The sequence below is a fragment of the Bos taurus genome, chromosome 18 (genome assembly GCF_002263795.3).
Source record: "Bos taurus isolate L1 Dominette 01449 registration number 42190680 breed Hereford chromosome 18, ARS-UCD2.0, whole genome shotgun sequence".
NCBI classification, from domain to species: domain Eukaryota; kingdom Metazoa; phylum Chordata; class Mammalia; order Artiodactyla; family Bovidae; genus Bos; species Bos taurus.
Window position 1 is genome coordinate 1,822,872 of NC_037345.1, and position 25,929 is coordinate 1,848,800.

General features: G+C 53.6%; 1 protein-coding gene across 3 annotated transcripts; it reads right to left on the reverse strand.

Annotated features, from left to right (window-relative positions):
• Positions 1-8,225: 8,225 nt before the first annotated feature.
• Positions 8,226-22,401, reverse strand: CLEC18C (C-type lectin domain family 18 member C). 3 transcript variants are annotated; one of them, XM_024978227.2, is made up of 13 exons: positions 22,242-22,401; positions 21,837-22,072; positions 21,170-21,261; positions 18,844-19,083; positions 14,854-14,951; positions 14,337-14,458; positions 14,082-14,189; positions 13,626-13,718; positions 13,200-13,306; positions 12,732-12,861; positions 12,274-12,531; positions 10,721-10,812; positions 8,226-10,297 (listed from the first exon to the last, which is right to left on the reverse strand). In XM_024978227.2, exons 2-13 carry the CDS (start codon positions 21,973-21,975, stop codon positions 9,902-9,904), a joined length of 1,875 nt encoding a protein of 624 aa, XP_024833995.1. In that variant the 5' UTR covers positions 21,976-22,072; positions 22,242-22,401; the 3' UTR covers positions 8,226-9,901.
• Positions 22,402-25,929: the final 3,528 nt, after the last annotated feature.

Below are 25,929 nucleotides of genomic sequence, written 5' to 3' on the forward strand. Positions count from 1 at the left end.
GCCTGTATAACCAGCAGGAAGAAGGAAGATAAAGAACTGTTTTTAACAAAGGAGGACATTAATCTCATGGGGATTTTATTAATATCTCCTGCTATTTTTTGCAGGGGCTGGTGGAGGGCGGTGGCTGCTCCATGCACCTTGTGGAGTCTTAAGGCTTGAACCCGGGCCCTCAGCAGTGAACACATGGAGTCCTAACCACTGGACTGGATTCCCTGGTAAGTCACCCTTCCTGTTCAAAAGCAGGGAGAACATGTGATTCCTAATGTTTTAAAACAGCTGTTGGAAAACAGCTGCTGCTGCTGCTAAGTCGCTTCAGTCGTGTCCGACTCTGTGCGACCCCATAGACGGCAGCTCACCAGGCTCCCCCGTCCCTGGGATTCTCCAGGCAAGAGCACTGGAGTGGGTTGCCATTTCCTTCTCCAGTTGGAAAACAGAGCCCCTCATAATTAAGACATTTTAGGGAATCCGAAGGCAAAATAGCTTCACCTAATTTTTGGACAAGCACTTGTGCCTTTCTGGAAAAATAGGTGAACTTTTAGAGAATTTAGAGCTATAATGGCCATCCTGGGGAAACATTGCTTTAGATAAGTTCACCTAAAGGGAACTCCTTATGTACCAGTCTGGTGGCTCAGGTGGTAAAGAATCTGCCTGCAATGCAGGAGACCTAGGTTCAGTCCTGGGTTGGGAAGATCCCCCGGATAAGGGAATGGCAACCCACTCCTCTGTTCTTGCCTGGAAAATACTATGGACAGAGGATCCTGGTGGGCTACAGTCCACGGGGTCACAAAAACACTTTCATTTTTCAAAGGGGCACCCATAAAAGAGAGAATTCCAAACCTTTCAGAGACAACTAAATTCATTCTTCAATTGGTATGCAGAAGTTTCTAAAAGATAAATTTTTTTTAAAAAACCACAGCTTTAAAAGGATTCTTACTACAGGCGAATAAAAAATTTTTGATGAAAAACTGACCATCTGATCAGGTAACATTAATTTATTCCATCTGCCAGAAAAAATAATTTGGACTTGAGTTTTATTCCTGGGACATGGCTAAAGTTTTTTTAAAAGAAAAGCTATAAGATCTTTATGTCTGCCTGCATATTATGTGTGTCTATTTGGGCATCCCTGGTGGCTCAGAGGGTAAAGCATCTGCCTGCAGTGCAGGAGACCTGGGTTCGATGCCTGGGTCAGGAAGATCCCCTGGAGAAGGAAATGGCAACCCACTCCAGTACACTTGCCTGGAAAATTCCATGGACAGAGAAGCCTGGTGGGCTGGGTCGAAGAGAGTCGGACACAACTGAGTGACATCACTTTCACTTTCACGTGTGTATGTTACAGGCGTGTGATATTTTTCTGCCTTCAGATGGTGTTGCCAAAATTAATTTGTAAGGAGCGCTATTTAGTTGGCTTAAAATAAAATTAAGCATGTATAAATTAAGTATACTCTCAGAAATATAGAAACTAACTCACGTGTTTTTCCAGTTCATGTGATCTGGAATAATGGTTGATAAGTAAAAGCTAGCTTAAGTTTGTTGGTGTGAATAAAAACAGGCATATTTTCAGAATTGTCAATATTGGAAGTAAATATGCAACTTTCTTGGTCTGGGTTTGCTAATCAAATAGGCTCAGGCTGTCTTCAGTATTTAGTTATTTATTTCACAATGCCAGGTCTGTTGTGGCACGTGGGACTTTTGATCTTTGTTGCAGCATGCAGGGTCTTTAGTTGTTGCATGTGGGAATCTAGTTCCCTGACCAGGAATCGAACCTGGGCCGCCTGGCATTGGGAGTGTGGAGTCTCAGCCACTGAACTACAAGGGATGTCCCTAAAATGAGTTTTAACATCAAAAATACACTGGTACAAAATTAGAATTTGGTTTTTCCTCTCTATTAAGAAGGCAGAGTTTCTTTGCCTTAAATGTACTCTGCCTAAGAAACAATAAGATTCTGTCTTTATGAGACCTTACTCAGAAAAGCTGAGTCTTCTTTTTTAAATTTTATTTATCTTTGACTGTGCCGCGTCTTCCTTGCTGCTGGGCGGGCTTTCTCCAGTTGGCAGAGAGCCGGGAGGGGTGGGGTGGGGGCGCTACTCTTCATTGCGTGTGCTGGCTTCTCTTCTTGCAGAGCAAAGACTTTAGACTGTACAGGCTTCAGTAGCTGTGGCTCAAGAGCTTCGTTGCCCAAGGCTTGTGGAATCTTCCCAGACCAGGGACTGAACCTGTGTCCCCTGCATTGCAGGGCAGATTCTTAATCCCTGGACCACCATGGACATTCTTCTTATTTTTCATTTAAAAAAATTGAAATATAGTTGATGTATAGCGTAAGGTACAGGAGACAGTGTAGTGATTCATAATCATAGGGGCCAAGAACCAGGAAATAGGGAAGAGGTCTTTGCTCCGTGTTCACCTCTTACAAAGACTCCCAGAGCGATTTCCTAAGGGACACCCTCTTGCATTCCCCCTGGTTGTGAAAAGCTTGAGCACCCAGAATGTGGGTAGGACAGTTAATGAATGGGAGTCATAATGATGATGCAAGGATGGGGAGGCTGGCAGTCAGATGGGAAGAAAGAAGAAGGCTGAAACAGAGGCCAAGCTGACGGAACGGGCAGGAGTAAGAGAAGAGAAGAGCAGCTGACGGAGGCGGCCATACTGAACAGCTGTCCCCAGAGTTCCCACGCTGATTCCCAGGCACGTCCCCCGAGTTCACAGATGTGCAGAATAGTCCATTGTTTTCACAGAGCTCCCAGGAAGAGAGGGAAGGGTGATCGTATCAGCCCCACGTTACAGTTGTAACCGGCAGCCAACAATGATTGAATTCCAGCTATTTGCCAGGCATTGTGCTACAAACTTTACATCCATCATCTTGTTTAATCCTTATAACAACTTTGCAAGGTATATGTGCCCCATCTTTTTATTTTTTTTTAATTTAATTTTGGATCTGAAGGGACCTTTGGGCTTAGTTGGTCTGTGGCATGTGGGATCTTTAGTTCTCCGACCAGGGATTGAACCAGTACCTCCTGCATTGGAAGGTGAAGTCTTAGCCACAGGACCGCCAGGGAAATCCCGATGCTCCCCATCTTACAGAAAGGCTTGGAAGGTGCCCAGGGTCACATGGAGAGCAACTTGAGAGGAATAATGAGATCTCAGTCCCCTGCCTTGAAACCACGGTGTTCCAAGAAGTTGGAGGACTTACTGAAAGACCCTTACTGACAGGCTCTGCTATAAGCAGAGCCCGATTGTGTCAGCACCTCCAGGCCTCACTGCCTTTGTGTAGGGGTGCCCTGTTACCCACCTCACCCTGCACAGAATCCAAAGTCTGGAGGGGCCCCTGGTTAGAGCACGGGGTAACAAGGCCAGTGCTGCAGGCCAAGGTGCCAGGCGCCAGGTGGCCTCTTGTCGTGAACCTGAGTCTTTCTTTCGGCTGTCCCACATCGAAGACCCCTTCCTATGTTAGAAGTATCCTCCAGCTTTAAGACACAGCCTGCCTGCTGTGAAATAAGCTGAAAAGGCCCCTTTCTGCCTCCTTTTCCTAACCTTGTAGCAAGGGCCTGGACACATGACCCGGCTCCTCTGATCAGACCCACTCGCCCAGCTTTAACTTTAAGTTAAAGCTGCCAGTGGAAGAAGCCCATCTTAGCAATTGATGGCAGCAGCGGCAGCAGCTACCTCCAGCTTTCAAAGGAGGTGGCGTGTCCACCCTGGGTGATGGTGCCTGTCGTGGCATCTGTGCCCAGCAGAGGCAGGGCGTTTCTTCCAGATCTGACCCTCCAACCTTCCAGAACTCCTGGGAACTAACCAGTATCTTGGACAAATTCCATTTCTGCTTAGTCACCAGACTCAGTTTCTCTTACTTAAAAGTAAGAATCTTGGTTGATAACAAAAATAGGACCAGAAGTGGATGGAACCAGAAGCCCTGTGGGAAATGCGGGTGATGTAAGGCTGGCAAATGGCCAGAAGCCAGTGACAACCCAGCCAGCATTAGGGGACAGGACACTAACTGCCCACGGCATGCCATGGCAAGACAGCTAATCTTGTGGTGCCCAGAACAAAGCACCCAGCTAGGACCGGCTTTCGGGGCCTGGTGGCTCTTGCCATAGAGGCATATGAAGATTACTCTGAAATCAGAGGCTGTGGGGCAGGGCGCTGTGCTAGCAGCACCAGCAGCTTAGAGGGAAAAAAGGTGAGCTCCAGACCTGGCTCTGGAGGCTCCAGGCTTCTGAGATCAAGACATGGTTTGAAAATCAGGGAATTTTTAAACCTTTGGTGGCAAGGTTCAGGGAGTTACAACCCAAACTTAAGACCTAATCAATGGCTATACAATGACATCGGGCTTCCCTTGTGGTTCAATGGTAAAGGATCTGCCTGCCAATGTAGGAGCCTCGGGTTCACTGGGTCAGGAAGATCCCCTGGAGAAGGAAATGGCAACCCACTCCAGTATTCTTGTCTGGAAGGTCCAATGGACAGAGGAGCCTGGCGGGCTATAATCCAGGGAGTTGCAAGAGTTGGATATGACTTAACGACTAAACAACAGCATAAAATGATGGTCTCAGGTGGCTTCACACCCTCTCTCTGTCTCTAACTAGGGAAACTGGAGAGCCAAGAGCTGAAGCAGTTAGAATCAGCCCAGCAGAAAGGTGTGGTGGACTCAGGACCCCACCGTGCAGAGGCTCCCCTGTGGGCCAAAAGAACTCTTCTTGGTCATTCTGAAGGTCTGGGAAGCAGAAATTCACTAGCTCTTTGCCAAACCCGGATCCCTTTCCTCCTGGGCACACGTCTAGGTGGACGTGCCCACCCTCCCTTGCGCTTAGTGTGCTGTGTGGCTGAGGTGTGGCCAGTGGCAACAGAAGGCAGGGGGTGCACTGACCTGTGGCATCCTCCGAGTGACCACCCACCCTCCTGCTTCCCGAGCGGACCCCCTGAATGCCAGCGCCCTGGGTGAGTGGGGAGCCGTGTGCTGCAGGTAGCAAGGGCCCTGCGCAGCCTGGGTTCCCTTCCCCTTTGCACTGTGCAACCAGGTCAGCAGTTAGCATTTCCTTAAATAATACACTCTGGAATGCCCCTGCCCTGAGGGAGACCCATGTGTCCTGCCCCATTACCCCTTATGTTCTCCAGACGTGAATAACAAGGCAGATCTCGGCAGGCCCCCAGGGACCAAAGACGTCAAATCTGGGAGAAGGATATTGGAACACCGAAAGAACCACGAGATTTTGCTAATTTATTTTTGCAAAACCTGCAAAATGATCTGGGAATGGATTCTGAGGGTGCAGAGTGGGGAAGGAGGAAAATAATCTTAGATGAGGTGGAACATACTGATATTTAGGGTTCTGTGGCAAAAAGCAAAGAAGAACTAAAGAGCCTCTTGATGAAAGTGAAAGAGGACAGTGGAAAATTTGGCTTAAAACTCAACATTCAGAAAACAAAGATCATGGCATCCAGTCCTATCACTTCCTGGCAAATAGATATGGAAACAATGGAAACGGTGAGAAATTTTATTTTGGGGGGCTCCAAAATCACTGCAGATGGTGACTGCAGCCATGAAATTAAAAGATGCTTGCTCCACGGAAGGAAAGCTATGACCAACCTAGACAGCATATTACAAAGCAGAGACATTACTTTACCAACAAAGGTATGCCTAGTCAAAGCTATGGTTTTTCCAGTAGTCATGTATGGATGTGAGAGTTAAACCAAAAGAAAGCTGAGCGCCGAAGAATTGATGCTTTTTGAACTGTGGTGTTGGAGAAGACTCTTGAGAGTCCCTTGGACTGCAAGGAGATCAAACCAGTCACTCCTAAAGGAAACCAATCCTGAATATTCATTGGAAGGACTGATGCTGAAGTTGAAACTCCAATCCTCTGGCTATCTGATGCGAAGAACTGACTCCTTGAAAAAGACCCTGATGCTGGGAAAGATTGAAGGCAGGAGGAGAAGGGGATGACAGAGGATGAGATGGTTGGATGGCCTCACCAACTCAATGGACATGGGTTTGAATAAGCTCCGGGAATTGGTGCTGGACAGGGAGGCCTGGCGTGCTGCAGTCCATGGGGTCGCAGAGAGTCAGACACGACTGACCAACTGAACTGAACTGAACTGGGGCTACCATGAGTGTCTGGGATGGTTCTAACTGTTTGCTCTGATGGTCACTTAAAACCTGGACTTGGGACTTCCCTGCTAGTCCAGTGATTAAGACGCCATGCTGCCCATGCAGGGGGCCTGGGTTCAATCCCTGGTCAGGGAACTAGATCCCGCATGCTGCAACTAAGACCCGGCACAGCCAAATAAACTGTATATATATAAAACCAAAACCCGTGGGCTCGATCGTGGCCCAATGATACTAGCTAATAGATAATAAGAATAGCTGAAACTTACTGAGCATTTACTATTCTGTAAGGGACAGTTTAAACACTTTGTTTATTTAACAATTTTATTAGGTTAACAAATGAAGTTTAGATGGTCTAATGTTGATGGAGGAATTGAGAAGTGAGGGTATTGGCTCAGCCCAGCTGACATTTGTCAGCGTTTACCCTCACCAGGCTGTTTCAAACACTTTGATGTATTAACTCGCTTTATCGTCTTCATTTTACAGAAAAGAATCACGAGGCAGAGAGATGTTTTAGGGTAACCAGCTGTCCTGTTTGTCTGGGACAGAGAGGCTTCCCAGGTTTCTGGGACTGTGAGTGCTGAAACCAGGGCCGTTCCAGGCAGACTGGGACAGCGGGACCCCTATGTGTTAATAAGTTGCCCAAAGTCACACAGTTCACAAGTGTCAGAGCCTGTCCTCCAATTCAGGTGACTTTAGACCCAGACACTGCCTCTGTCAGGCTGTCGCACCTGAGCCTGTATCTGAAGTGGCTGGAGGTCTGGTTAGAACTCAGATTAGCTTCAGAGCAGCTGAAAACCCGCTTTTCTAACAAGATCCCAGGTGATGCCGATACCGCTGGTCTGTGACCCACCACGGAGGCGCCGCCGTGGTCAGCTGCCTCGCTTCCAGCGTGTCCTTAGTCACATTGTTGAGAAAACACGTTGGTGGGGAAGTGCCGTAGTGCCAGGCCCGCTGGTGGGGGAGGCTGCAGCTGAATGGAAACACGGCATCTGGGGCGTTAGAGGCTCACCAGGGTGCTGGATTGCCAGCCTCAGTCTCCACAAAGGTGGCTCCCATATTGCTGCTGTGGGGTAGGCTCTGCACTTCCTATGTCTGGATGGGAGTCCACCCAGACGGGCTTTGTAGCAGAGCTTGGAGCACTGTTTCTGGCCAGACAGGCCCCCAGTGCGACTCTCACTCTACCGGGGGTCCTGTGACCAACCACTGTCTTTAAAAAACAAAAACAAAAACAAAAAAACTGAAGAGAAATTTGCATAACATAAAATTAACCAAGTCAGTGGCACTGAATACATCTACAATGTTCTGCAGCCACTAACTCTCTCTAAATTCCAAAACATTTTTATCATTTCAAAATAAAACCCACACCCTCATTTTCCCGTTTCTCTTGGCATCCGCCAGTCTGCATCTCTGGATTTATCCTTTTCTGACTAGTTCAGATAAATGGAATCATGCAATATGTGATCTTTTGTGACTGGCTTCTTTCACTTAAAATAGTGTGTTCAAGGTTTATCCACCTGGTAGCCTGTATTAGTACTTCATTCCTTTTTCTAAAAAAAATATTTGTTTGGCTGCATCGGGTCTTAGCTATGGCATGCAGGGTCTTTCAGTGGCAGCAGGTAGGATCTAGTTCCCTGATTAGGGGTCAAACCTGCACGTTCCCCTGCACTGGGAGAACAGTCTTAGCCAGTAGACCACCCCTAGTGGGAAGTCCCCTTCATTCCTTTTAATGGAATACCAGAGCACCTGACCTGCCTCTTGAGAAACCTATATGCAGGTCAGGAAGCAACAGAACTGGACATGGAAAAACAGACTGGTTCCAAATAGGAAAAGGAGTATGTCAAGGCCGTATACTGTCACCCTGCTTATTTAACTTATATGCAGAGTACATCATGTGAAATGCTGGACTGGATGAAGCAGAAGCTGGAATCAAGATTGCCGGGAGAAATATCAATAACCTCAGGTATGCAGATGACACCACCCTTATGGCAGAAAGTGAAGAGGAACTCAAAAGCCTCTTGATGAAAGTGAAAGTGGAGAGTGAAAAAGTTGGCTTAAAGCTCAACATTCCAAAAACGAAGATCATGGCATCTGGTCCCATCACTTCATGGGAAATAGATGGGGAAACAGTGGAAACAGTGTCAGACTTTATTTTGGGGGGCTCCAAAATCACTGCAGATGGTGACTGCAGCCATGAAAAGACGCTTCCTCCTTGCAAGAAAAGTTATGACCAACCTAGATAGCATATTGAAACGCAGAGACATTACGTTGCCAACAAAGGTTCGTCTAGTCAAGGCTATGGTTTTTCCTGTGGTCATGTATGGATGTGAGAGTTGGACTGTGAAGAAAGCTGAGCGCCGAAGAATTGATGCTTTTGAACTGTGGTGTTGGAGAAGACTCTTGAGAGTCCCTTGGACTGCAAGGAGATCCAACCAGTCCATTCTGAAGGAGATCAGCCCTGGGATTTCTTTGGAAGGAATGATGCTAAAGCTGAAACTCCAGTACTTTGGCCACCTCATGGGAAGAGTTGACTCATTGGAAAAGACTCTGATGCTGGGAGGGATTGGGAGCAGGAGGAGAAGGGGACGACAGAGGATGAGATGGCTGGATGGCATCACTGACTCGATGGACCTGAGTCTGAGTGAACTCCGGGAGTTGGTGATGGACAGGGAGGCCTGGCGTGCTGCGATTCACGGGGTCGAACAGAGCTGGACACGACTGAGTGACTGAACTGAACTGAACTGAATATTCCATGGCATGTATGCACTGCTATTTGTTAGCTATTTAAACATTGATGGACTTTTGGGTTGTTTCTACCTTTTGGCTATTGTGAATAATGCTGCTGTGAATTTTGTGTATAAGAATTTGTTTGAGAATTTGTTTTCATGTCTCTTCTGTGCATTCCTAGGAGTTAAGTTGTTGGGTCATATGGTAGTGGTGCTTAACCTTGCGAGGAATCGCCACACGGTTTTCCACGGTGACTGCACCACTATACTTTCCCACCAGCAATGTACGAGGGCCCCAACACGTCCCTGCCCTCATCAACACTCGTTACTGTCCATTTTGTTGCTAACAGCCTCCCTAGTGGATGTGAACTGGTGTTTCATTCTGGTTTCTGTTTGGATTGCCTAATGGCTAGTGGTGGTGAACATCTTATCACGTGCTTGTTGGCCATTTGTACATCTTCTTTGGAGAACTGTCTATTCAAATCCTTTGCCCGTTTAAAAAAATTATTGCCTTTTTGATAAGCTCCTTTTCTGTCATGACTTGCCAGAGCAGTTTCTGTGTTTCTGTTGGTTGCCACCAAGAACTCCGACTGATTTGCTTCTCCCAGCTCCACAAGCCAAGGCCATACTTGTCCTTCCAGCCAGCACAGTGACTCGACATTTGCACGAGCAGCCATGCGCCATTCTGGACACGGATGGTAGTACCTGCTGGCACTCACCCTCTCACCACCCTAGGAACAGGGAAGCCATAGGGCCACAACGACCCAAGTTCAGGTAATCACAAAGAAAGAAGAGCCGCGGAGAAGCAGCCGTAAGAATAAAGGGGGAGGTGTGAACAGAAACCAAAGCCCCAGACAGAGGCAGAGGTGAGAGGGGCTAGAAGTCAGGGGTGCGAGTGAGGCTCCTGAGTCTGCGCCTTATTCAGGACCGAGGGTCTGAAAACCTCCGGAGGGGGGGCTGGGTCCTGTGGGTAAGCAGGGAGCGGGGCGGTTGGGAGGAGGCCAGTCTGCCGGAACCATTCTGGGTGGTCTGAATCCCCCACTCACAATGAGCGTGTGCAAGTCTGGCTCATCCATAACTTAGTTTAATCCTTTGTGGGGTGCACCGTGGGTGGTGGGGGAGCCTCCATCTGCCCCAGAGGGTCCAGCCTGGGTGGACTGGAGCAGGCGCTTCTCCCTGCTGGTCCGGACTCCTGTTTCAGGGCCTGATTAAGCCCCATCTTCCCAATTAAAAGCAGGCCGGGAGTGGGGGCACCCACACTCCCCTCCTCCTCCACCAGCCTCTGTCGGCCTCTCTTGTACCCCGCCCGACATCCTGCAAGGTCTGAGACCTCTTTGGTTGTTGGCCACAGTCCCAGCCAGGCCCTGGTTCTACAGGGGAGGGCAGGCAGGCCAGCGGGGCTGTGCGTCCAGGCCCTGGCTGGGGAGGGGCACGGCTGAATCTCAGTGCCCTGGGTCCCAGCGGGAGATGTGCTCTCGAGCTGGAAAGGAAGAGGAAGAACAAGGGCCGGTGACTGTCCTGGGATGGGGCTCTGCCGCACCAGGTTCAGAAATGGCCTCCACGGGACCCCCAGGGAGCTCCAGATCCCTCAGCAGGGGCTTCGGGGCCGGGCGAGGCTTCACCTCTGCCCTCACAGTTCACGGCGCTTGAGGGAATCAGGGCGCACCCAGCAGGGCCCAGTGTGATGGCGTTAGTGGCCGGAGACAAGGGACCTTGAGAAATCCCCGGCCGGGTGCAGTTCGGGTCTGTGTGGACCGGGGCCGTCTCCCGCTCCGGGCTCCAGGGGCCTGCAGGCCCAGGATGGGCAGGATAGCCTCGGGCCCAGTGTTCAGACACTGCAGGGCTATCGCCCGGCACCCCCGGGGCCAGGGGCCAAGGCAGGGAGCCACGGGAAGGCCCTCACCAAACTGGCAGATGTAGCGGTTGCGGGTTTTGCAGCGCTGGTCATTCCAGTTGAAGGCGGCTGACGCCTGCAGCTCCACGCAGTTGCCAAACCTGCGGGCCGAGGAGGTGCTCAAGTGGAGGAGGGAGGCAGGAGGCGGGGAGAGGCTCCAAGCCCCCTCCCGGGGGCCACCTGCGCCCAGCCTGGGCCTCCCGGTGCCCCACTCCAAATTCACAGGGGCCTCTAGGAGTCGGAGCCCCCCCTACACCCGGCTCCCCGGTCTCCACACCTGCTCCTCCAGCCGCTCTAGCTCCTCCCTTCTCAGGGGGCGCCTCAGCCTGCTGCTACGGCCCGCCCCAGCCCCGCCCCAGCCCCGCCCCCAGGCCCCAACGGGGATCGGACAGGCTGTGTCCTTCCTCCCACCAGGCCGAGGCCGTCTAGGGGCGGGCCCAGGCCCGGCATGGCTGCTCTCAGGGAGGTAGGGGCGCTCGGGAGTCTAGGTGGGCACACAGTCTGACCGCCTCCACCCCCGCCCCAGGCACCCTCTGACCGCCTCCACCCCTGCCCCGCCCACCCCCTGACCTCTGCCCTCACCCCGGGAACCCCTGACCTCCTCCGCCCCCGCCCCGGGCACCCCCTGACCCCCTCCACCCCCGCCCTGGGCCCCCTTGATCCCCTCCATCCCCGCCCCCGGACCCCCTGACACCCTTCACCCCCGCCCAGCGCACCCCCGACCTCTGCCCCCACCCCGGGCACCCCTGACCTCCTTCGCCCCTGCCCCGGGCACCCCTGATCTTCACCCCCGCCCCGGGCATCCCCTGACCCTGGTCCCGGGCACCCCTGACCTCCACCCCCCCCCCGTGCACCCCCTGACCCCCTCCACCCCCAGGGGTCCCTCTGACCCCCCTCCACCCCTGCCCTGGGCCCCCTTGATCCCCTCCATCCCCGCCCCCGGACCCTCTGACACCCTTCACCCCCGCCCAGCGCACCCCTGATCTCTGCCCCCACTCCGGGCACCCCTGACCTCCTTCGCCCCCGCCCCGGGCACCCCTGATCTTCACCCCCGCCCCGGGCATCCCCTGACCCTGGTCCCGGGCACCCCTGACCTCCACCCCCACCCCGTGCACCCCCTGACCCCCTCCACCCCTGCCCAGGGCATCCCCGGGCTTTGAAGGCCAGGCGGTGCAGGGTGGCTGGTGGGCAGACGAGTGTGAGGGCTGATGCTGGAGGGTGGCCAGCAGAGAGCAGCTAGGTATTGATGCGGGCAGAGGGGGCACCGGGGGCAGGGCAGGGTAGATAGGAGGGAGATGGAGAGGCCTCTGAGGGGACGATGGGGACAGTGGGGGCACACAGCCTTCTGGGGTCCCTGTCTTTTAAGTGAGCCCTGGGTCAGGGATGTGCCTCGTCCAGCACCAGGCCCACACCCAGCCGCGCCTGCACCTCCCGGCATGAGGGCCCCAGGGAGGCCCAGGCCCTCAGGGCACTTGGGCAGGAGGCAGGCGGGTGGGAGTCTGGTCGTATCCAAGGATTCAGCACTCAGGCCCCAGTGGGAAGGTGGGCAGTAGAGGGCTCACCCCTGGTTGTCTGGCTGCCCAAAGGCGAAGCTTGTGAAGGACTGGTGCTGCCCCGTGGTCCAGCGGAAGGAGTCCTTGGCGCTCTTGTAGGTGAGCCCTGGGCCACAGCAGCCAAGGTTGGCCCCGCACCCAAGGTCCCCGGACCCCGCCCGCTCCCTGGGCTGAGGGCCTGCCTGGAGCCTGCTGCCCGATGCCCAGTAGGCCCCCAGCCCTGAGACCCTGCTCCGCACTTCCGGCTCCTCTCCGTCAGCTCTCTCCCTGGGGAGGGGACGCATCAGCCTGACTTGTGGCTCCATTCTGGGCTCTGAGCCCTCACCACGCCCTGACTGCTGGCAGGGCTCCGGGTTACCACAGTGCAGATCCCTGGAGGGGCGTGGGTGTCCCAGCCCCACGAGCACTGCATGCGCGTGGACACACACGGCAACCCGCCCCCCCCCCCATATCACCCAGGCACTCACCGATCCAGAAGTTCCTGGTCTCAAAGTCACTGTCGGTCACCTCGTTGGTGGTCTCCAGGCGGCCCAGGTAGAAGGCCAGGATGTCCTGCACTTTCTGGCTCTCAATCTGGGCGAGCACCCCGCCCTTGCCCTGTAACCCCAACTCTGGGTCACGCTGACCCCAGAGTGCAGGCCAGCCCCTCCTGTCCCTCCCGCTGCCCACTGTGGCCACGGACGTCAAACCTATGTGCCAGCCAGGCTGTCCCCAGCCACCCATCCCCACCAAAGCCTCCCGCCTTCCTCTCCCCTGCCCACCTCTCCTCTGGCAGGGTCCCAGCCTGGGAAGGGTTTGTTTCACCTGCTCAGTGTCCTAAAGACATCGGGATTGCTCGCCAGCATTAGTAAGTTGAGAGGTCGAAGGAATGCAGCTCTTAAGACAGGGTCCCTACATAAAGGGGGCAGCTGGCAGGAAGGTGGGGTGAGCGTTACCTGGCATTTCATCTTGGCGCCATAGTAGGTGTCCGCCTCCGAGGACACCGTGAAGCAGTCTCCGTCGATCCTCAGATCGCAGGTGTGGAAGGGAAAGCGCACCTTGGCTGGCGGGAGGGGAGCCTGAGTTTGTGTAGAACCTTAGAGAGGTCATGCTTCCTGTCCTGCAGGGTGTTAAGGCTCAGGGTGCCCCTTCCCTGGCCACCTGCTCCCAAGCTGGTAAATATGTAACAACCAGCTCTCTCTCTCAAAAAAGATAATCTGTGATTGCAGCAGTGCTGTTTCTGGGGTGTAAAGACCCCCCCACCATGGCCAAGTTCACTCAGGGAGTGGGCGAGAGTGCACACCATGGGCATCTGTGGGCTGGTCCGGGTGGGACCCAGCCCTCACTGAGGGGTCCAGGGTGGGCTGTGTGGCAGGACTCACTGGCACACTGGGCTCCCCCGAAGCCGACGTCACAGACGCAGGAACACTCCTCTTCCCGGAACCGGCCGTGCACACACCTCACGCTGCACCGCACTGCCAGGATGGAGGATGTGCACGGATGCCAACCCCAGCAAGAAACCCGCCCGGGGCTCCTCTGTGCTCTTTGGCATCTTTGGTTTGATCTTGTCAAGAGAAGCGAATCAGAGCTGGGGCGGGGGGAGCTGCTCGTGGTCACAGAGCTGGGCGATGGGCAGAAAAGGAATCCAGCCGGGATCCTCAGCTGCCCTCTCTGCACCCTCCCAGAGCCTACGGGCCAGATCCGGTTTCACTTGCAATCCCCTGCAGGGCTCAGGGTCTGGCCGACAGTCGGTGCTCAGTGGATGCCTACTGGACGAGGATACGCTGTGCGCGCTTCACTCACCCGGGTGCCCCGACCCGGCTCCAGGTGCCCCTCACCTTGACAGTATCTGCCTGTGTATCCGGGGGGGCAGTGGCAGTGGCAGGTACTAACGTTGAGATGGCCGTGGTTCCGGCAGCTCATGCGACACGGGTTCCTGGGGACCTCTGGTCAGACAGAAAGGAAATGCTGAGCGGGCCTTCTCTGGGCAGGTCAGGCCGGTGCCTCCCTGGGTGCTGAGGGCCAGGGCTTCTGGGACAGCCTGCCACCCTCCTCTGCATCACCGCATCAGACCCGCTGGTGGGGGCACTTACCACAGAGCCCCCCTGCGTGGTCCCAGGCTTTAAAGCAGCCCGAGACGCTGGCCGTGCAGAGCGAACACCAGGCACCCTTCTTGTAGGGGACGATGGTCTTCCCGTTGACCTCCCAGTTCCCTCTGCGAAAGCAAGCAGCGGAGGGCTGCAAGGACCTGGCCTTGGCCGTGGCAGGGACAGGCCCTGCTGCCTGCCCGCAGCCCCTGTCAGTTCCTTCCTGCCCCGCCAGGGAGTCAGGGAGCTGGGTGAGACAGGGAGATTTCCCAGGAGAGAAAAGATGACCTCCAAACGAATACTGGACAGATTTCCTGAATGCAGGATGGTGCTTCCAGGAAGGGGCGACTGAGCAGAAGTCATGCTCTGCATGGCCAGAATCCTGGGTGCTGCTCTCTCCCACCAGGGGTGCAGACCCAGGGGTAAAGGCCTATGGGTGTGTGGGTGTCTCACCCTGGCTGAGAGCACCCCTGCCCTGCAGCCCAGCGGGAGACGGCAGGGCTCTGCCATGCAGGGGGCTTACCCGGGAGAGTAGGCGCAGACAAAGGCTTCCAGCTCGCCCTGGGCCCCAGAGCAGAGGTGCCGCCCACAGCCCAGCTGGCTCGAGGTGGCCCACACGAGCTGCAGGAGACACGGAGGCTCAGACACCCTGTCGTGGGCCTCCCTCCACTCTCAGTCTGGGGACCTGCAGCCTGCAGGATGCTCCCCCGGGGAGGGCAGGCAGTTTTGCCCCAAACCAGGCAGATAAACAGTTTTGTCACCTCCCTGGGGACCCCAGGAGCAGAGCAGCTGTGCTGCGCAGGGCTATAAGGATGGATGGGAATAGTCTAGAAAGGCCTCCTGGGTGGGGAGGTGAGGGTCTGCAGATACCTGAAGGGCGGGGAGACTGGATGGCTGGAGGAGAGTGGCAACAGGAAGACCTGGACATCAAAGGCCTTGTGACGGTTGCAAAAATGGCCCCAACACTTCACGACTCCCCACAGCCCATCTTTACAAAATGTGGTTTTGCATCAAGAGGAGGAGTCTCCCACGCCTCGAAAATGGCTGGCCCCATGGCTTGTGTTGCTCAATACAATGCCAGAGAAATGATAGTCTAGCCGTTTTAAACCTAGGTCTCAGGAGACCCTGCAGTTTCCACTCATTCTCTCTCATGCTCAGCCACCATGTGAACAAGCCTGCTGGAGGCTGAAGAACCTTAGAGGGCAGAGAGGATCCACTGAGGCCACTGTGGACAGCCAGCTCCTAGCCCACCCAGCAGCTGGTTACGGTTGCAAGAGTGAGTGCTGCCAAGACCAGAGGAAACTCCCAACCGAGCCCAACCCAAACTGCCAAGCTGCAAAATCACAGGATGCTAAATTTTGGGATAGTGTGTCAGGCATCAATAGCTACCTGATACAGGCTTTTACTAGTATTCAAAACTTAGGTTTAAAGTATTAGAATCAGTGACCACTTGGAAATAACACAAATGGTCAATACCCAAGAATAGCCCAGCAAACTCCAGTAGCTACTAAAAATGACCAGCATGAGGCTGGGAGATACGCCCGTGTAATCATATATATATATATCTCCAACAAGTAGAGAATGTACATTCTTTTTAGGAGTGCATGGAATTTTGCAGACATTGATCCCTCACTAAACAGCAAAGTGAAAATGAAAGTTGCTCAGTCCTGTCTGACTCTTTGTGACCCCATGGACTATATAGTCCATAGAATTCTCCAGGCCAGAATACTGGAGTGGATAGCCTTTCCCTTCTCCAGGGGATCTTCCCAACCCAGGAACTGAACCTAGATCTCCCCAATTGCAGGTCGATTCTTTAACAGCTAAGCCACGAGGGAAGCCCAAGAATACTGGAGTGGGTAGCCTATCCCTTCTCCAGCAGATCTCCCCAACCCAGGAATCAAACTGGGGTCTCCTGCATTGCAGGCAGATTCTTTACCAGCTGAGCTCTCAGGGAAGCCTAATAGCTGCAAAGCAAGATTCAATAACTACCAGATAACCTATGTCTTACAGATCACATTCTATGAATTCAATGTAATAAAATCTAAAGGAAGTAATTTAGAAGTAAGTAAAGGAGAAAACCTGGCTTCCCTGGTGGCTCAGTGGTAAAGAATCTTCCTGCCAACGTAGAAGACTTGGGTTTGGTCCCTGGGTCGGGACGATCCCCTGGAGAAGGAAAATGGCAACCCACTCCAGTATTCTTGCCTTGGAAATCCCGTGGACAGAGGAGCCTGGCGGGCCACAGTCCATGGGGTCGCAAAAGAGTCAGACATGACTTAGCGACTAAACAACAAAGGAGAAAACCTAGTTAGGAAATTTAAGCATACACTTCAAAGTCAAAAACGACATTATAATGGAGGGACTTCCCTGGTGGTCAAGCGGCTTGTTAATCAGAATAGGTGCTGGGCTGGAGCAGGATCCTAGAGACCCACTACTGTGACAAGTACACCTGCTCTGATTCTAGATACAGGAGAAATCCTAGGTGTACCAGGGAAGAGGCTAGGACAGGTGCCTTCTGGGAACGTGGGGTAACAACTGTTTACTAATACATAAGTATTTTAGTGTTTGATTAACTATTGTAACAGACGGTACATAGGTGAATTACAGTCCTGCAAGTAGGAAGGCAGGGAAGCGTTAACATTTAAAAATATACATTAATGTTGGTATTGTGATTATTTTTTAGAAAGCTGTTTTTAGTTGTGGCATGTGGGATCTAGTTCCCTGACCAGGGATTGAACCTGGGCCCTCTACACTGGTAGAGTGTGGAATGAAAAAGTTATCTTTTAGACATACATGCTTATTTATGGATAAAATTAGAAGTCTAAAATTTGCTTAAAAATAATATGGGAGGAAAGGGAAGTAGGTAAGGCTATAGATTGGAAAGAAATGTCTGTAAAGGCTACTTATTAAGTTCATATGAAAAAATTAGTAGTAAGAATCAAGAATAGTCAGGAAACTTTTGAACAATAATAATAAGATGGGGGATTTTCCTGTCAAAAAGCTTTGTATGAAGCCATAATAATTAAAGCACATATGTTCAGAGTAATAAAAAAAAAAAGCAACAAGAAGAGAGAACTCAGCAGATAAGGGAGCTTGGTATATGACTGAGATGGCATTAGAGTCCGTGGGGGAAAGAGTCAATACTTAATACAGAAGTAAAAAAAAAGATAAAATGAAATTCTACATCACCTGGTGGCTTAATGACTTCAATATGAAAAAAGGAAAACATTTAAACTTTGGAAGAAAAGAAAGAATATCTTCCTGATGTCAGAGTTGAATAGGATTTCTTAAACATAATACAACAAATGGATGAACCATAATAAAAATCACGAGAAGTTTGATTACATTAATATTAAAATTCTCTGAAGATTTCTTACAAAAAGTCACATAAACAAAGAGAAAATACAAGCCATATGTTAGAAACATATGGTTGCAACCAATATGACCAACAAAAGTATAAAGAATATAGAAAAGATGCTTGTAAGTTATTAAGGGAAAGACGAAATTAACCAGCAATGAAGCAGAACAGAAAAGAGGCTCAGTCTCACAGGCAATCAGAGAAATGGAAATTAAAAACAGAATGAGGGAGTGTTCCACAGCATCAAGGCGGCAAAAATTAAGGAGCTGACAGTCCTGGGAAGTGAGAACTGGTTTGCGGACAGGAGTGGAGTAGGGGCCACCACTTTGACAACAGGTAGCAAGGCTGTCGTGCGTGCTCCCTCTGACCCAGCCACTCCCCTTCTAAGTGTATCCTAGGGCGGGAGTCCCCGGTCTCCAGGATCTAGTACCTGATGATCTGAGGTGAAGCTGATGGAATAATAATAGACACAAAGTACACAATACATGCAATGCACTAGAATCATCTGGAAACCATCTCCCTCAATTCCAGTCTGTGGAAAACCTGTCTTTTACACAAACTGTCTCTGATGCCAAAAAGGTTGGGGACTGCTATCTTAGAGGAACTCTGGACCCGTGTGTCCAAGAGGGCCTGAGCTGGGATTTATGTGTTGTGGTGTGACTTGGAATAGTTAAAAAAAAAAGTAACCCCAGATGCCCCCCAATTGTAGTTTATTCATAGTGAATCTCCCATGCTTGCTCAACTCAATGGAAGTAAATCTTACAAATGTTATCTGAAGATCTGAAGTGACTGGAGAAGGCAGCGGCACCCCACTCCAGTACACTTGCCTGGAAAATCCCATGGATGGAGGAGCCTGGTGGGCTGCAGTCCATGGGGTCGCTAAGAGTCGGACATGACTGAGCAACTTCACTTTCACTTTTCACTTTCATGCATTGGAGAAGGAAATGGCAACCCACTCCAGTGTTCTTGCCTGGAGAATTCCAAGACGGGGGAGCCTGGTGGGCTGCCGTCTCTGGGGTCGCACAGAGTTGGACACGACTGAAGCGACTTAGCAGCAGCAGCAACGGGAGGACAAGCGACCACCAGTTTTAGGACAAACTGTAGACCCTCGGAGCAGCCCAGCAGGGCAGGGGCCCTGGTTGAGAAGGGCGGCCTCACCTGAGTGTAGCGGGCGCAGGTGGCGTTGGGGGCGCACTCGGCCGCCGCGTGGCTGTACTGCCGCCCCTCGGAGAACCACAGGCCCACTACGTGCACGAAGGTCGCAGAGCCCGCGGGCAGCAGCTGCGCGTTCCAGCCCACGTGCCGGGCGGCCCGCGGAACAGAGGCCGGGCTCGGGGCGGGGGCACCGCAGAGGGCCGCCCGGGCCTGGGCTTGCCAGGCCAGGCTGTCGCTCCAGTCCTGGGGGGCGGGGGGCACACACAGCAGCATCAATAGGGGCCCCGGGCTAGGCCCGACTGACCCACCCCTGCTCGGCACCGCAGCACGACCAGAGGCCGTGCGCCTACAAGGAGAGCCCTCGAGCAGGGATCACGCTTGGCGGCTTGAGCGCTCTGAGCTGGTTTCGCCCGCATCCTCGGGGCCAGGGAAAGGCAGGCAGGACCTGCAGGGGGCGCTCCAGGCTGTGGGAAAGCCACCTGCCCATCTGGCCCCCCATCCCAGAGCCCGGCTCGCCCAGCACTGAGAGCCTCTAGTGATGGGACCCTCGGGCCCTGCCCAGGACTCCACCCCACTAAGGGGCCGGGTGTTCCTGGGGGCGAGTGCTAGCCCAGGTGATGGGGTGGGCCTCTGCTGTAATCTTTCCCGTCCCTAACGTGAGCTCTGCCGTGCCCACGGCTTCCGAACTGGTTCTGTGCTAGGTGAACCTGGCCCTGGTCATTGTCAGAAAGGCTCCCTCTTAAAAAAAAAAAAAAAGAAAGAAAGGCTCCCTCTTGGCGTCCCTTCTGTGATGTAAAAAGTTGCAACAGCCATGCTGCTGGGTCTTATTCCCTAATTCTGGTTTTGGAGTGTGTAGGGGCTCCAGCTGGGACACCGGACCCGAGAGGGTGTAAGAGGTCTCCAGGGCCTCTGCTTTGGTCTCAGCAGGCAGAGCTCTCTGGAGTGGAGCCAATCCACTCTCCCCAACCAGGCGTCCCTGCCCCCATCCACCAGCCCCCTCCTCTGAAACAGGGGCCTCAGCAACCAAGATGACATGTGTCACTCTATTGTCATGCCCGGGTCCAGCCCTGCCACCTCATTCCAGTTGTGTGACCTCCAGCCGTCTCCTAATCTCCATGAGACTGAACATACTCTTCTGTAAAATGGGATAGTAAGGTGGGAGCTCCCTGGTTGCCTAGTGGTTAGGGTTCTGGGTTTTCAGGGCCCTGGTTCAGTCCCTGCTCGGAGAACTGAGATCCCACAAGCCATGCAGCACAGCCAAAAAAAGAGGGGGCGGTAATAAGGTACCCACAGGATAAGATGGTGTGAGGATTACATGGCTGCAGGGAGCAAAGTGCTGCACTTAGGGCCTGACCCCAGCAGACGGTGGTTGAGATTTCACTGCTGATGGGGGCTGCACGGGGCCCATCAGGGCCTCAGCCTCCCATGGGTGCCCAGGGCCAGAGCTGTGCGTGTGACAGAGGCTGAGCCGTGGGGCTCCACTTGGTTTTTAATGAGGTGCTCTTTTCTTAGACTCAGGCACAAGGGCCGTGGGAAGTGCAGGGCTTGACCAGAAGCACCCTCACTCCAGGCCCTAGGGCTGCGTGCGTGTGGGAGTCGGGAGCCAGGACCTGGGCCCGGGGGAGGGGCTGAGCACATGCAGAGGCGGGAAAGGGGAGAGGCGACCCCCGCCCCCACCCGCCCCGCCCCCACCTCCTGGGAAACTGACCCCGAGCGCTCAAGGTCGCCGCAGCCTCGGAGGAGTTTGTGGGAAGCAGCCATGGGGAACCTGGCCGGCCCCACGCTGGTCCCCCCTCGCTCCCTGGACCGTTACGTGGGCGGGAGCAGCCGGGGGCCGTACTGGGGGGGCCCCAAGGTGACACCTCCGACTCCGCAGCCCCGAGGGAGTGCTGGGAAACCCTGCACCCCCTCCCTGGCCCGGGTGAAGGGGCCCCTCCTGGTCGCCTGGATAAACTGCTGGAGAAGCAGGGTTGGGTCGCACACAAGCCCTCGCCCCCGCCCAGCGGGCTGCCTTTCCCGCCCCGACGAGCCTCCCTTCCCGCTGGGACGCCTTTGTGACCTCCGCTTTCCCGGAGGAGGGGACCCCACTCTATCCATGTCTTCCGGTCTCCGGGGCAACGAGAAGGGATGCAAGCAAAGCCCGAGGGCTGTCTTTCCGGGAGGAGGGAGCCGTGGCTCTCCCCGTGATCAGGCACGGCCGGCCCGCTGTGGGCCAGGGGCGGCCACCCCTCCAGCCCTGCTGGTGCAAGAGAGCCTGGCCGCAGTACGGCCTCCCAGCCCGTCAGGGTCGCCCCTCCGCCCCGTGAGCCGGGCCGGTAAGGGTACGCACCATTCTCTGCATGTTGGCCGCAGGCGGGTGGACCCGGCTTCGCAGACGGTTGTGCAGGGACACCAGGAGGAAGCTCTCCTTCTTGCTCAGGACTAGGGTGGGAGACAAGGTCAGGCCACCTGGGCAGCGGCCCTTGGGGCCACCGCGGCGCAATGAGATGCAGCCTTGCACTTATGGAGCAAAACCCTAGACGGGGCAGATGCTGGTGGGCATATAGGGGGACCGGAGCAGAGGGATGGGGAGAAGGAGAGAGGCGGAGAAAGGAGGGGGACTGAGACAGACAGGTGTGGGTGTAAAGGAGGCTGAGAGCTGGGGTGGGGTGACCCAGGGGATGTGCCCCGGGGCGGAGGGTGGGGGGGCTGGGTATGAGGAGGGCCGCAGCCTGGGGTCCCGGCAGCCCCTCTGCCTGGGGCTCCTCTTAGCCAGTCTCCCCTGCCGCTTGCAGGGCACCTCCTTGTTCTTCCTCCCCCCGACCTTGGGGCCCATGCCCCTTCATTCTCCTGCCCCAGCTCCATCCTCCAGCACCCCTCTCAGGCCCCCGGAATGTTCCGGGGTGGCTCTTTCAACTGCACCAGCCTGCCTGGGCTCAGGCCTGGGAACTGGCTCCTGGAAGCCCCCAGGACCCTCAGAGCATCTCCAAGTTTCCCTCACCTTGTGGCCCCCTTACCTTCAGGCATTGGAACCTGCTGCTCCTGCAGCTGGAGTGGCTGCACCCCTGCCCACGTTGTGCCAAGGAGAGCTAGGAGCAAGGGCAGGAGGCCAGGCCGGTGGCCTTCAGGCCTGTGCGAGGGCTCCAGCCTCAGCATGGGCCTGGTGGTGGCTCTGGGCTCTGCCTGGCTCAGCAGTCCAGCTCACTTCCCAGACTGGACAGAGCTATTCACGATCTTGAGGAGTAGCACGGGGCTGGCAGACAAAGGGGAGGCTGCTGAGTAATCGGTGTCTGGACAGCCCCCGTTGTCAGCGCTGGCATGGAAGGAGGCAGACAGCTCCCATCCCGGGGCGCCCTCCCTCCCCTGGCCGTGGGCCTGCCCGCCTGCCCGCCTGCCCGCCCGCCAACAGCCAGTCGACCAACCTACTGAGTGGTTCACAGTGACCCCATGGCCCTTGCTAATCATTGCAGGATTATTGGAGCCCTCGGGGAGCCCTCGAAGACACTGCTGATTGGCCCGCAGACATTCCAGGGCTGCAGATTAACGAATAATAGCAATGCCCAGGCTGGAATAGTGTCCTCCAGGCTCATCAGCAGCTTCTCTTCCCAGCCCCTGGCCCAAGGAGGCTGGGGCCTCGTACCCTATGGGCAGGCAGGAACTGGGCAAGACCCCAGGGGAGTTCTTTCCTTTCTTGGGAAGCTCGTCCCAACCCCCAGCCATGAATTAAACATAAGCAGGTGGTAACCGCACACCAGTCAGGTGCCACCGGTGGGTGGGGGCACCAGGGCCGTGGGTTTATAGGGGAGTGGGCGGGGGCTACTCCATGGGTGCCTTAGGACGGTCCTTCTGAGCGATGTGGGGGACTGGGCCCCAGCCCTGGTGCCCCCACCCACGTGACTGCCGGCCTGGAGCGGGGAAAGCAGGGAGCACGTGATGCTCCTGGCTGGCTGCACTCCCCAGGGAACAAGTCAGCCTCCGGGCCCACAGGCAGAAGGGCAGCTGGCTGCCCTGGTGCTCCGAGGCCCGACTACACTGGCTGGCAGGGTCCCCGCAGAATAAGCTGGAAGGTGCCCACAGCTCCTAGAAAATAAAAGTGTGTCCCCCTCAGGCAGACTGAAAGTTACTCAGCCATTCACAGGGGACAGGACTGCGAGCCAGGTGCTTCCTCCTCCTGAAGTTTGTGTGACCCTTGAACCCTGGGCCAGGCCAGGTGTCAATTCCTCAGAAGCTTTCCTGAGATGCCAGTGGGCCTGGCTTTTGCGGCTGGGGGTGAGGGCGGGGAACACGATGGAACATGGTTACCTTTGGGGGCGTGGAGACAGGGTCAGGCACAAGAACCCCAAAGCCAGCCTGGGGTTGGGTGTCCCCCTAGATGTCTCAGGGCCTGGGGCGTTTATTCTCTCTCAGACAGATGACCAGACAACCTCAAGGGCACCCTGTCTGGATCCCAGCAATGCTTAATAAAATGGGGATCTTTTTCTATAGAGTTTACAAAGCAGCTTCAAATATTGAGTTCACTTGGTTGTTGCAACAGCCCGTGGCAGGGAAGACGAGGTGCTCAGTCTGTAGTTGGGGAAGCTGGGGTCAGTGTGTCTCAGGGCCTGGCCCCAGGTCACCCAGCAAGCACAGGGTACCCGCGGCTGATCGAGAGCCGACCTGCCTTAGTTCCCATCTGGGCCCTGTGAATTCAATTCCCACAGCCCTGCTCTGCTCCAGGTAACAAAAGACCCAATTCCGGCTCCTGGGCTTTGAAAATAAACATGGCTGGTTTTCCTGGAATACCATGCGGGGCAGCAGAGCAGGTGGGAGGAAATTATACCTTGGGCCTGGAGTGGAGCGACTTTGAGCAGCCCTGGCTCACTGTGAGAGGAGGCCAGGGCGAGCCCCGCGTGCAGGAGCCAGAAGGGGAGAAGCAGAGCAGAGCAAACACCAGACCGACGTCAGAACCAGGTTCCGACCAAGGAGCCCTGTGCGACCCTGGGGTCGTCACTGCCACCCCGGGTCTTGGGCCAGTGGAGTGAAGCAGGGTGACAGCCTCCCTGGACTCCCTGCCTGGGGCATTGCACCTTGGTGTACATAGTATTTCCTCCTGGGTCCAGACCTTTTCCTGGAGTCTGCTGAGTGGCTGGGATGGGTTTTGAGAATGGGCACGCATTCCCCTTCTTGTAAAAAGTGTTTCCCAATAAGCAACTTCTCTTCTTTTAAAAAATTATTTATATATTGACTTTTTTATTTTGGCTGCTCTGGGTCTGCTGATGTGTGCGGGCTTTAGTCGCAGGGAGCAGCGGCTTCTCTCTAGTTGCAGTGCAAGGGCTTTCTTTGCGGTGCCTTCTTCTGTTGCAGAGCATGGGCTCTAGGTGCCCAGGCTTCAGGGGCTGTGGTGCACAGGCGTGGTTACCCCACAGCGTGTGGGACCTTCCTGAACCAGGGATCCAACCCATGCACCATCCGTTGGCGTGGGGATTCTTAACCCCTGGGCCACCAGGGAAGTCTGAAACCTCTCTTCTGATTTCCATCACCATAGAAATCACTATGTATTCTATTGCTATTTATTATCACCATTCGATCACCATTTATTTATAATGTGTGCCATTCTTAGTTACTCAGTCATATCCGACTCTCTGCAACCCCATGGACTGTAACCCACTACAGTCCTCTGTCCCTGGGATTTCCCAGACGTGAGTAGCGGAGTGGGTTGCCATTTCCTGCTCCAGGGGATTGTCCCAACCCAGGGATCAAGCCTGCATCTCTTGCATCTCCTGCATTGGCAGACAGATTCTTTCCACTAGCACCACCTGGGAAGCTCCCCCAAATTTCATGTAAACGGACTCAGAATACACCCGCTTTGAGGCGTGGACTCCTCTGCTCTGTGGATCTGTGAGATTCGTCTGCGCTGTTGCCTGTATCAGTGGCTGTTTCCATCGCTGCTTTAACAGATGATAGTGTTTCACTCTATTTTCATTACTATTGATGGATATGAGGTTGTTTTAAGCTTTTGCTTATTATGAATAAAGCTACTATACACATTGTACAGTTTAAAATTTTTATTTAATAAACACTGTAAAAGAGAGAAAAGACAAAGTTTGTCCAAAGCATGAAGGGAAGAGGGGACAGCACCTCAATGGATCCTATAGAAATCAGAAAGGTCGTAAGAGAGTGTTAAGAGCAACTTTATGTCAATAAAACAGACAACAAAAGTACAATGGACAAATTTCTAGAAAGATAAATGACCAAAATTGAGTCAGGAAGAAATAGAAAATCTAAAAAAAAGAAATAGAAAATCTAAGTACATCCATAGTAGCAAAAGAAATTGGATGGAAAAATCTTCCCACAAAGAAAAGCCTAAGTGCAACTAACTTTACTGGGGAATTCTATCAATATTTAAAGGAGAAATAATACCAATCATGTATAAACATTTCCAGAACTCAGAAGAGGAGGATTTTCCAACTCACCTTACAAGATCAATATTATCCTGCTACCAAAGCAAAAGACATCTCAAGAAAACTATAGATCAAGATCACTCATGAATACAAACACAAAAATCCTCAATGAAATATTATAAAAATCTAGCATTATACAAAAGGATTAACATCATGACCGGGTAGGATTTATAGTAGGAATACAAGGTTGGTTCAAAATGGAAGTCAATTAATGTATTAATAGAAGGACTTCCCAGGTAGCGGAGAGGTAAAGAATCCACCTGCCAGTGTAGGAGTAAGAGATGTGGGTTTGATCCCTGGTTGGGACGATCCCCTGCAGTAGGAAATGGCAGCCCCCTCCAGTATTCTTGCCTGTGAAATACCATGGACAAAGAAGCCTGGTGGGCCACAGTCCATGAGGTCGCAAAGAATCAGACACTAGAAAGACTGAGCACGCACGCCCTGTAACGATAGAACAAAGGATGAAACGCATGATCCTTTCAAAGGCACAGAAAGAGCATTTGATAAAATTCCAAACCCATTCTGTATGAAGATTCTCAACAGACTAGGAACAGAAAGGCAATTTCTTATCTTGATAAAGTGTCCCAGTTATGGGCTTATATGACTTGCATCCCCCCAAATTTATATCTTGAAATACTAATCCTGGTACTTCAAGATGTAACTGCATTTG